This window comes from Moschus berezovskii, chromosome 25, assembly GCF_049115385.1.
Source record: "Moschus berezovskii isolate FMDL1 chromosome 25, NW_MosBer_1.0, whole genome shotgun sequence".
Classification (NCBI taxonomy): domain Eukaryota; kingdom Metazoa; phylum Chordata; class Mammalia; order Artiodactyla; family Moschidae; genus Moschus; species Moschus berezovskii.
Genome location: NC_142484.1, coordinates 37444316 through 37456892, shown reverse-complemented (window position 1 = coordinate 37456892; position 12577 = coordinate 37444316). Strand labels below are relative to the sequence as shown.

At 39.3% G+C, this 12577-nt stretch overlaps 1 protein-coding gene across 11 annotated transcripts in view; it reads left to right on the top strand.

Moving 5' to 3' along the window:
* DLG2 (discs large MAGUK scaffold protein 2) overlaps nucleotides 1-12577 on the top strand; it is a 1481746-nt gene that overhangs the window by 854803 nt on the left and 614366 nt on the right. For all 11 annotated transcript variants that reach the window (XM_055416123.2, XM_055416124.2, XM_088832353.1 and 8 more), the window contains 2 exons: nucleotides 7806-7950; nucleotides 11190-11328. In XM_055416123.2, the coding sequence (XP_055272098.2) occupies nucleotides 7806-7950; nucleotides 11190-11328 (284 nt within the window). The remainder of the gene's footprint in view (nucleotides 1-7805; nucleotides 7951-11189; nucleotides 11329-12577) is intronic.

Sequence of the window (12577 nt, the reverse complement as noted above, 5' to 3'; positions counted from 1 at the left end):
AAGGAAATGGCAACCCACTCCAGTGTTCTTGCCTGGAGAATCCCAGGGATGGGGGAGCCTGGTGGGCTTCCGCCTATGGGGTCACACAGAGTCGGACACGACTGAAGTGACTTAGCAGCAGCAGCAGCAGCCATAGAGAAAGCTGGAGTCAATCAAAACATCACTGGCACTTGCTCTCTCTGTGTCTGTGGAATGAAAGGTTAAGAAATACATCAATGATTAATGAAGGAGGAAGAAATCCACACTGTTGAAGCTTTGATTATGTCCCTCATAAGCTGATGTGACCTGGCGCTCATGTTTTGTCCCAGCCTTTCATTCTTATGTCCCACGCCTGACACAGTGAGTGTCCAATAAAATGACCTTCATTCTTTATCCTCTCCTCTCTGAGTCAGCCCACAAATGTAAAATAGAAGCACAACACAACTGCCTCATTCTTCCTTAAAATAGGAAATTTTTATTACTTTTCCTTTTATATGCCACATTATTTTTTCAAACTTATTTAGTGGATATTTCAATATTTATTAAGTACCTCTATTTACAGTATATCAGCTGAGGGAATACAAAGATGAAAACAATCTAATCTTTGCCCTTGAGAATGTCAGTCTTCAAGATGGATAGAGGCACTGCAGGAGTCGGTGTTTTATAAGATTGTTTTCCTAGAAAGAACCTTGAACAGTAAAAAACTGTTTCCAACATTAGGATCAATAGAAGTACCATGTCTGCTTATGAAGTTCGTTTGTTATTCATATGCTGCTTTATATTATAGTGTCTTTTCAGGTTCATGGTATCATTTAATTCTCAAAAACACAAGTAAATCAATCAGTATTATCCTGTTTTACATAGAAGAAAATTAATATTTAGTAAACATGTTGTTGTTCAGTCCTGAGTCACATCCAACTCTTTGCAACCCCATGGATTGCAGCATGCCAGGCTTCCCTGTCCTTCACCATCTCCTGGAGTTTGCTCAGATTCGTGGCCATTGAGTCAGTGATGCTATCTAAACATCTAATCCTCTGCCGCCCTCTTCTCCTTTTGCCTTCAATCTTTACCAGCATCAGGGCCTTTTCCAATGAGTCGGTTTTTTGCATCATGTGGCCAGAGTATTGGAGCTTTAGCTTATATCAGTCCTTACAGTGAATATTCATGGTTGAGTCTCTTTAGGATTGACTGGTTTGATCTCCTTGCTGTCCAAAGGACTCTTAGGAGTCTTTTCCAGGACCACAATTCAAAAGTGCCAATTCTTTGGCACTCAGTTCTCTGTATGGTCCAACTCTCACCTCCGTATGTGACTAGAAGAAAATTAATACTCAGTAAATATGTTAACTACAAAATTCACAAAACTAGAAACTGATGGCAGATCAGAGTCTACATTCAAAATTACGCTCCTTATACCAGGTTGCCTTCATTTTTAAAAACACCTAGGTTTTAAATATGGCTGTTATTTCTCACAAATCTAACTAGTCACTGAGTGTGATAAATCAGCTTCCTTCTTTCCCATTCCCATTTCTGTTACTCATCGATCATATTATGTGTGTTTCATAAAGAGCCTACTGCACTTAATTTCTATTCGCCCACATTTAAGGTTTTAGTTCTTGTTCATTTGAAAAATAGAGTTAAATTTGTTCTAACCATTACTAATGTATGCTCATTGCATAAGAAAGTATTATCCAGAGTAACTATTATTAATATATCTTATGTCTTCGTTTTTTTTAAAACAAACTTTGTTTTAAATAAAATTAAATTTACAGTTAATTGCAATGAACTGCAAAGATTTCAGCTTTGGTTTATGCAGGTTTATTTCCATGTCATTGACCTTGCTACAGTATATTGGTCCCCTTTTTAATTGTTTTTGCAATATAGTGATTATCTGCTTTGTCTTCTTTTTGAAAAGTTAACTTTAAGTGAGGTGAAAGTTGCTCAGTGGTGTCTGACTCTTTGCCACCCCATGGACTATACAGTCCATGGAATTCTCCAGTCCAGAATACTGGAGTGGGTTGCCATTCCCTTCTTCAGGGGATCTTCCAGACCCAGGGATCGAACCCAGGTCTCCCGCACTACAGGCAGATTCTTTACCAACTGAGCTATCAGGGAAGCCAGAAAAAAGTGAAAGTCACTCAGTCCTGTCTGACTCTTTGCAACCCAGGCTGGAATTCTCCAGGCCAAAATACTGGAGTGGGTTGCCATTCCCTTCTTCAGGGGATCTTCCCAACCCAGGGACTGAACCCAGGTCTCCCGCGCTGCAGGCGGATTCTTTACCAGCTGAGCCTGTAATTTGTAATTTTTTACAGGGTTTCCAGAGTCTCACATTTCCTTGTTCTGTGTCTTAATGCAACTTTTATGTCGCTGGTACCCCCAGTTTGTCTCACCACATTGGTCTTCCTGAATGAATATGGGAAGGTCATTGTCTCGCCATCTGTACATAGCTCATTTCTCCTGTCACACCCTCTCATGCCCCCACACCTCCCACCTTTGTACCGTCACACGTGTATTTGCTAACACTTATTTGAATTCCCGTGACACTCACCATCTTCCTTTCTTACACGTCTCTGGGCACCTCTTTCTCCAGCCTCCTTTGTCAGCGTCATGCTCCTGCTTCCATTTGAGAGAATGAGTCATCTCACCTCCAGTCTCTCTGCCTTGGCCTGGGTTCTCTGTCCTATTGAAATACACAGCCAGGCTGCACACGTGTCCCTTCTATGTTGCACACCCCACAGAAACACTTCATTCAAATGCACATGATTTTTTTTTTCTGAAACCAGGCCGGTTGCTCAGTGTTCACCATGATAGGCAGATACTTGATGCAAAAAAAAAAAAAAAGGAAAAAAACAATGAAAAACAATGACAAGAGCACCCAGCCAATCAGTATAATGTCCCTTCTCTCTGTATACAATCAGCTCCAGCTGTAGGCCCTTTATCTTGAGAGTTCAGAGGATAATGCACACATATAATTAACCCAAATAAACCCACTTTCGTGAAAAACATTTTGAAGACTTCAGCACAAAAGAGCACTTTTTGGGTCCAGATCCTGTACTATTCTGAATTTTTTAAAAGACTGCACAGAAGCCTCATCAACAGTACTCTAATTAAACTCATCAGTTCGCAGATGTTTACAGGAAAATGCTCAGCGAAAATTTTCACCAAGAATTCCTGTTTCCTGAGGAGAGAGACGGATGATGACAATAGTAATAGTAACAGGAGCTAACAATAATGAGTACTTTAATGAGCCTGCCACTTTACATGGGTCAGTATATTTAAATCAGTAACCCGTTTGAGGCAGTGATTATTCTCATACCTATTTTACAGATGTCAAAACTGAGGCTAAGTAAGTTAAACAAGTGTTTCAAAGTCAGCTAGGTAGTGTCAGGACCACAACAAGTCCTGGTTTGTGTGACTCAAAAGCGTGTGCTCTTAACCACTACATTCTTTTGCCAGTATCATGCCCCCTCTTCCATGACGGAAATCAGTGTAGATTTTCCAACACTGCACAGTCACCAAATAGAATCTGACTGAACTGCTACTATTTTAAATTACCAGTATTTCCCCCAGTATCCTCTCTTTCCTCACTCCTCACTTCCAGCCTTCCTCAGCTTCTGTTTCCTGCTCTAAAGATTTTTTCCTGGTGGTCTGAGAGTCTGTTAAGGGAGTCATTCTCAGAAAACACACTTAAAGATAATATTTTCTAGCTTGTTTCAAGGCTCAACGTAAAGATGGAGGAAGTGCAATTTAATAAGTGCTGGCCACATCTCTTTTTCACTGATAATCTAATGAGCTGTGTACTTTCTATATCCTGGGGAGAGAGATGGTGAGCCCTGTCAGAAACAGAGCTTTTGTACCACTTATAACCTAATCCAGTTGGTTTCTGGCCTTTAGAGTCTTTATCCATTGGCTCCTCTCTGTTTATGGCAATAAATTCTTCCCATCTTCTCTTCTTTCAATATAGATATTTCTAGGGTGCATGGTCACAGTATTCAGAGCAACCTTAGGCAACCTTTTTTTAAGACAAGACACTTCTATACATTTTAAACCATTATATATGAGCATTATTTGTAAATATTCATTATCTAGGTATAAGTGGTAGTCCTTTAAAACAAAGTGATTGATCAAACATATAGAAACGTTTTGAAGAAACAGATATATCAAGCAACTTTCCATTTTATTTATTTTTGTCTTTGTCAGTGTACTTGGCTGATGCAATATGTTGTCATCACTGGATTCAGCAAGAAGGGTAATGATTGCTCAGGCCTTTATAACACTTAGGCATTCATATCACTTCTATATGAAAATTTAGGAAGAGACTCTGTTCTCCTAAAGGAAGAAAGAATAGACAGTGTAAGTCCTAGGAACCAACACTCAAGGGCTGTCTCGTTTTCATCTTTTCAACAGGACTGTAATCCAACTGATAACTTTGCAACTTGGGGGCTGTGTGACCTCTCTGTTGCTGTGTTAACCTCTTCAGATATTAGTTTTTTCCCAAAGTAAGTCTAATTATTAATGTCTACCTCATGGAGCTATACTGGAGTGGGTAGCCATTCCCTTCTCCAGTGTATCTTCCAGACCCAGGAATCGAACCCAGGTCTCCAGCATTGCAGGCAGATTCTTTACCATCTGAACCAGTGCAGGAAAGCCCCATGGAGCTATAACCAGGATAAATTATGTAACTTACATCAAAATATATACATAGTATTTCCAAGATATATGACATACAGGTGTTAAATAAATATTAGCTCTTATTACTATCATTTTTGCTATTTGTCTAAAGGCTGCCGTTATCCACTGTGTTTACCATGCCTGTAGTCCCACAACATTCCCACTCTTCATGGGTCTAGTTTTCTATCCATTCATTTCATAAACAGCTATGTTCTAGTAGAATGTGAGTCTCGTGGGAGGGGGGACTCTTTCCATCTGAAAGAAGCAATAGGGATGAGTGGTTAAGAGTCTCTGGAACCAAATCATCTGGCTTTGATTTCTGCCTCTACTACAATTAGGTCAGTGACTTTGGGCAAGTTTTTTTAACCGCTTGGAGACATGCTTTCCTCATCTGTAAAATAAAAGTAATTATGATGGCTAGTCCATAGGCTATTGAGAGATTTGATTGTGTTAATATATATAAAACAATTTCGAACAATGCCTGACATGAAATAAGGCTTTGTAAGTGTCTGCTGTAATTATGATTATCATTCTTATTGTTTTATCACTATATTGTTGACATGTAGAACAGTGACTGACACGTAATAGGTATGTAACAAATGTTTGATCAGTGAATGAACAAGTGCTAGACATTGGAAGTACAAAAAGAGTTAAGAGAATGTTACTTCTCTAAAAGAGAACAGTAGAAGACATTTACAACTTAATGGAGAGCTCGCAGTCAGCAGTCAGGCTCGGTTCCATTCTGTTCCAGGGTCCCTGACCTGGTTACACCACCAAGGATTAAGTGGCATGTGGAATTTATGCAACAACATGAAGCAAAAATAAAAAGCAATGCTGCTGCTACTGCTACTGCTAAGTCGCTTCAGTCGTGTCCGACTCTGTGCGACCCCATAGATGGCAGCTCACCAGGCTCCCGTCCCTGGGTTTCTCCAGGCAAGAACACTGGAGTGGGTTGCCATTTCCCTCTCCAAAAGTGGCATGTGGAATTTATGCAACAACATGAAGCAAAAATAAAAAGCATGCTACAAGGTGTTAAATGACTGAAGTGTTGATTAGATACTGCAGAGAATATATAGGAATCCAAGCTATTTTATTTATTTACATTTATATTACATTGATTTGAATTCCACATCATTTCAGCAGAAAACAACTAAAGAATTGATACATATAAAAAAATAGGAGCCAAGTAAGGATAACCTAGGTATTTAAAATATTGCCTCAATATTTGAAAACCATTTAAGAGAAGGTGCCTCAGAGACCCACTGTAAGCCACCGCCATGAAGGAATAATTGCACTGGTATCACAGGTTTTTCTCTCCAATAGAGAGGAGTGGCTGTTAAAACTGACTGCAACAAGGTACTCTTGAATTTGTTCATTTGAAAAGCTCTATGTTCCAACAGACTCATGTTAAATGACATTTTGATGGGAACAGTTTTCAAAGTGAGAAAAGCCAAGCCTGGTGAAGCTGTGGGAAGATGGGGCTTTGATATATCTGCAGAATAAGAGGAAACTGGCTCATGTTTCCATAGGGCACTTTGGAAATAGGTACCAGAGGCCTTGAGATTCTCTGGTGGCTCAGACAGCAAAGTATCCACCTGTAATGCAAGAGACCTGGGTTTGATCCCGGAGTTGAGAAGATACCCTGGAGGAGGGCATGGCAACCCACTCCAGTATTCTTGCCTAGAGAATCTCCATAGACAGAGGATTCTGGTGGGCTACAGTCCATAGGGTCGCAAAGAGTCAGACATGACTGAATGGCTAAGCTTGCACCAGAGGCTTTATCATATTCATTTAATTTGGTCCAGTGTTCATTTGTATGATTTATCCTGAAGACATCATCAAAGTGGTAAACAAATAGAGAAAACAGTTTATTGCAACACCATTTGAAATAAATTAAATATGCTTCAGAAAACAAAGATCATGGCATCTGGTCCCATCACTTCATGGAAAATAGATGGGGAAACAGTGGAAACAGTGTCAGACTTTATTTTGGGGGGCTCCAAAATCACTATGGATGCTGATTGCAGCCAGGAAGTTAAAAGACGCTTACTCCTCGGAAGGAAATTTATGACCAACCTAGATGGTATATTAAAAAGCAGAGACATTACTTTGCCAACCAAGGTCCGTCTAGTCAAGGCTATGGTTTTTCCAGTGGTCATGTATGGATGTGAGAGTTGAACTGTGAAGAAGGCTGATCGCCAAAGAATTGATGCTTTTGAACTGTGGTGCTGGAGAAGACTCTTGAGAGTCCCTTGGACTGCAAGGAGATCCAACCAGTCCATTCTAAAGGAGATCAATCCTGGGTATTCATTGGAAGGACTGATGCTAAAGCTGAAACTGCAGTACTTTGGCCACCTCATGCGACAAGTTGACTCACTGGAAATGACTCTGATGCTGGGAGGGATTGGGGCGGGAGGAGAAGGGGACAACAGAGAGTGAGATGGCTGGATGGTATCACCGACTTGATGGACATGAGTTTGAGTGAACTCTGGGAGTTGGTGATGGATAGGGAGGCCTGGCGTGCTGTGATTCATGGGGTCGCAAAGAGTCGGACACAACTGAGCGACTGAACTGAACTGAAATGTACTTTAGAGATTAGTTAAATCATTATGTTAAGGCACAGTGATTTATAGGAAACAAAACTCATCTTGTTGAAATACATTCATGATCGAAGCAAATGGTCACTTGAAGTTGAAAAGCACATTCCAAAACAATGTGTGTAATATGATCACAATCATTCAAAGATATATATCCATATAGGGAGATTATAGATAATTTTTATTTTCATCTGTTGTTTTTGTTTTCTTCCAAGAATGTATATTGCTTTTGTAATCACAGTCACTATTGCATAAGAAAGACATTTGACCTCTTTGTTCCATTTTCCACAAGAGTATTCTGATTTCTAATATAATATATTGCTTCCTCATAGGAAAAGGCAGAAACAGCCTTGTTTTTTAGCATCAGCAACTGTACCTTATCTGCTTTGGCTAATGCCATTAATCCATCTGTTCTGTCCAAGTATAATATAGATACTAGACTGTAATAATTATGATTTATTCTTTGCTTAAGCTCATAATTTGTATATCTCCTTGCCTGGATAGTTCTGGCTAATCACCTGCATAGATTTGGCTCTAACAATGAATTTTTCCCACTTTCAGGTAAACAACTACAGTTTAGAAGAAGTAACACATGAGGAGGCGGTAGCAATATTGAAGAACACATCAGATGTAGTTTATCTAAAAGTTGGCAAACCCACCACCATTTATATGACTGATCCTTACGGTCCACCTGATATTACGCACTGTAAGTACCATGCTTAGAATCATCTTTGAACAGCAGGCCGGGTTTTCAAAACTGGAATTCTATAAAACTTGGCAAGATCTTCTGCTTACACCTTCACTCTTGTTTAGCCTGTGGAGATACTGCAGAGGGATCTTGTACTTCACTTGGCTTGGGGGCCTTTCCTGATGAGTTGGCAGATTCACCATTACAGAAAGGCTTAATAATGTTTGTTATGGACAGTGTGATTACAAGAAGATAAGAGCAACACTTTTTTTTTAACTGAAGTATAGTTTACATACCATGTTGTATTAATTTCTGCGGCACAGCAAAATGATTCAGTTATTCATATATATATACACATTCTTTTTCATATTCTTTTCCATTATGGTTTATCACAAAATATTGAATATAATTCCCTGTGCTATACAGTGGAAACTTGTTGCTTGTCCATTCTATATTTAATACTTTGCATCTGCTAATCCCAGACTCCCAATCTATCCTTCCCTAACCCCCACTTACCCTTGGCAACCACAAGTCTATTCTCTATATCTGTGAGTCTATTTCTATTTCATCAATAGGTTCATATCTTCAGTTCTACGTGTAAATGGTATCATGTGGTATTTGTCTTTCTTTTTCTGATTTAACTTCACTTTGTATGATAATCTCTAGGTGCATCCTTGTTGCTGCAAATGGCATTATTTCATTCTTTTTCATGGCTGAGTAGTATTCCAAGGGCAACACATTTTTTAAAAATTTTTATTAGAGTAAACATTTATTAGAGCTTAATTGAAGCTTTACAATGTTGCATTAGTTTCTGCTGCACAGCAAAGCAAATCAACTGTACGTACACATATATCCACTCTTTTTCAGATTCCCTTCCCATTTAGGTCACCACAGAGCATTGAGTAGAATTTCCTATGCTATACAGTAGGTTTTCATTAGTTATCATAGGTTATTCATTTTTTAAAATTTTAAATTTACTTATTTTTTTAATTGAAGGATAATTGCTTAACAGAATTGTGTTGGTTTCTGCCAAACATCAATATGAATCAGCCATGGGTGTAGCTGTGTCCCCTCCCTCTTGAACCTCCTTCCCACCTCCCACCCCGTGCTACCTCTCTAGGTTGTTAGAGCCCCAGTTTGAATTCCCTAAGTCATATAGCGAATTCCCATTGGCTATCAGTTTTGCATATGTTAATATAAATGTCCATGTTACTCTCCATCCACCCCACCCTCTCCTTCCTTCCCCCCATCTCCGTGTCCGTAAGTCTGTTCTCTATGTCTGAGTCTCCATTGCTGCCAAGGGCCAGCACGTTTTTAAAGGCTATTTCTCAAGCCCCTAAAGCACAATGGCTCTCATGCCATAATCGTCTCTCTTCCTAGTTCAAATCTGTATAGTAACAGAGTGGAAAAGGAGACTGGCAAAATAAACTGGGATAGCACTGTTCTTCCTGGGGCAGAGGACCTTGCCCTCAGATGGTGAAATCGTGCTCCTTAATCACCATCCTTATAGTTCTAACCTTTATCAGAATTTGATACATCGGCAAGGAAGCCAGATAAAATTTTCAGTCACTAAGACCGTGGAGGTGGGCTGGAGGTGGGGGCTTCTTGAGCAACAACGAACAGTGAGATGCTGTCCTCGGTCCTCACAATGTCCATTTCTACAGAAGCCCCATGCTTTCCCCTCTTAACAAGAAGATTCTCTCTCTGGGAACTAGATTTAGAAGCAATTCATTTTTCCGATGTGAATTAAAGGGACAGTTTTGGCAGCATCAGTAAAAGTGCTCATTCTGAAATCTTGAGCAACCAATTGTGAGATTGAGAACTCAGAATGTCTTCAGGTCCTGTTATTAATTAGTACTATGCTCTTAAGCAAGTCGTTTAACCTCTTTTAGATCTGGATGTTTCTCTTGAGGGAAATTTAAATGTTGAATGATTTTGTTACCTGCCCATTACGTTGGCTATTGGTTTTCTTAATGATTGTAAAATGACTTCCCTCAGAATATGTCTTTTTGTCAAGCAAGCAGTAAGGTGAGATCAGCCGTACCTTAGGATATTAAAGAGTTTTAACTTTCAGATTTTTTCAAGCCAAATAAAGAAAAATCAGTCTTGAGGCTCTGTGAGCTTCTTCTTGATGGGCATATAGGACATTTCTTCTTTCTGTCAGAAGAAAAAGGAGAAAGCAAAATTTGCTATTCAAGAAATATATAGAGTAATTTCAGTACATGCAAACTACCTTATAAGGTAATATGTGAGATCCACATGAGATACAGTCATGGCCTTCATTGAAAGGAAGGTTAATTCAGGTATATAAGTAACAGCAGTATTTGGCAAACTGAGAGGGGATGTACATGCCATGAGAGAGGTAAAAAGAAATGTCCTTTGGCCACTCCGAGGAAAAGGATATCTCCTGTCTTTGGAAGAGCAGAAAAATCTTTATGCAGAAGGTAGCATTTGAATTGTATCTTGAAAAAATGGATAAGATTTCAGTATCAGAGATGGGAGAGGAGGCAGAAGTTTTAGGTAGCTGGTAAAGTGGAGCTAAAATACAGATATTAGGAAGAACAGACTTTATTTAGGGACCATAGGAGATGTGTCAGAGGGGAATATCAGAATGAGGCAGTCTTCCAAGAATGATAAAGGGGAAAGTTTATATTCAGTATGATAGTAGCAGTGGAGAGTAAGCAAGAGAACGTCATGATCAGACCTGCATTTCTCAGTGTATAAAATGGATCTGGGGAGAGAGTAGGGGCAGGAGACCCGGTTAGCTTTTTAGTCACCCAAAAGAGGGGTGAATTAGGGTGGAGGAACAGCTTAGCTTTTCTGGGATGGGAGAATAGTGTATTTAGGGATTAAAGTCTTATACAGTAACTTGCTCCAAGAGCCTTCTGCTTTTGATGGTTTGATATTAACTATGTGAAAAGAATGTGAGCCCTGCAATTAGAAAGCTAACATTTTTATTTCAATAGAAAATTAATCATTGTTCTGAAAAATGTGAGTGTGTAATCTCTGCTCCCATTTTTCTCTTCACCTAATTATATGAACTGGGCTTACAGATAAAACTGTTATTACATCTTTCCAATCCTAAAGGTCACCGTGTGCTTGTACATATTAAATGCAAACAAACAGCAGCTCCCAACTCTTGAAGGATCACAGAATTCTTAGCATGCAGCACAGCCTTTCTATTTTTAACAGGACTGTAGCATGACACATTGAATCACCCACATAACAGATTTCTTTTTTTTTTTTCCACTCCTTAGCTTATTCTCCACCGATGGAAAACCATCTTCTCTCTGGCAACAATGGCACTTTAGAATATAAAACTTCCCTGCCGCCCATCTCTCCAGGAAGGTACTCACCAATTCCAAAGCACATGCTTGTTGAAGACGATTATACCAGGTCAGATATGTTTGTTGGTTAATTGGGTTTGCGATCTTTTCCAGGCAGGAAATCGCATTTTCCTAACATGGCAGCTGTTGCTTCTCAGCTCTAGTCAAGCTTATTATAGTCCTACCTGAAGTAGAAACCTGCCAAGACTTACAAGCATATGTCATTGTCCTCTGTTGGAAGCAAAACCACAAATTCTTCGTGGAGAAATTGTAATGTACACACATCCATCACTTTGCAATTTGTTAGGACTTTTTGATATCTAACATCATTGAGGTTTACAGCTATACTGTAAGATAGGTATTATTACTCAAAGAGAGAAAGTGGTGCTGAGGTTCGAAAAGAAGGAAGTAGCAAACCAGTGTTACGTATCTGGTGAGCAGAAGAGTTAGAACTGAAAACAACTGTTTGTTTGTTTGTTTGCTTTTACTCTAAATTCCATATTGTTGCCACCATTGGCCACACACAATTCAATGAACTTGGGGAGTCAGTGAATCCTCCCTTGAGTGCAGTAACTGCAGGTGGAAAGGAAAGGAGTGAAATTAACTCCAAATGGTTTGAATTTAATATATCTCACTAATCTCAAAGGAGAACAAGACAGGATTTTAGGGCAGAGCAACAGAACCACATGGCTTACCCCCACAAAATAAAACTACAGTTAGCTGGCATGCCTCTGAAAAAGTCAGATCTGATGCTTTAGAGAAGACCAACTCAGTTTACTTCGTGGTCCAGTCAGGATTCAATAAATTTTGGATGATGAACAAGTAAATGAATGAATGCGTGTATGAATAATAGGAAATGTGCATTTTTTCTTTTTTACCTTTAAGTGTTTTTATTCCAAAGTAATGTATGCTCATTGCATTTGGTGAGGTAATGCGAAGATGTTCAAGAAAGAAAAAGTTCCCTCAAACCCACTGAGCTTCCCAGTGTGGGGTTGTGGCTCGAACCTTTCATACCTTGTCTGATGTCATACAAACATGTGCAAAGCATACTCAGGTGTAGGTGGAGTCTGACATTGTTTTTAACAAAATAAATTTGTATTTTACACATGGCTCTGCAACTTGCTTTTTTTCTTTGAGACATACTTTTACCCAAAATGAGTTTGCCTATAGAAATATACACTTTTTTCCCTGAAAGTGTTTGTGTGTAAAAGCGGTAGAGATGGATCCTTTAGTTTTGTATCCTGCCTGTCTACTGAAGTCATTTGTCAGCCTTTAAAAAAATTGAGGAGACTTCCTGCTGCTTAACTTTCCTCTCTGGT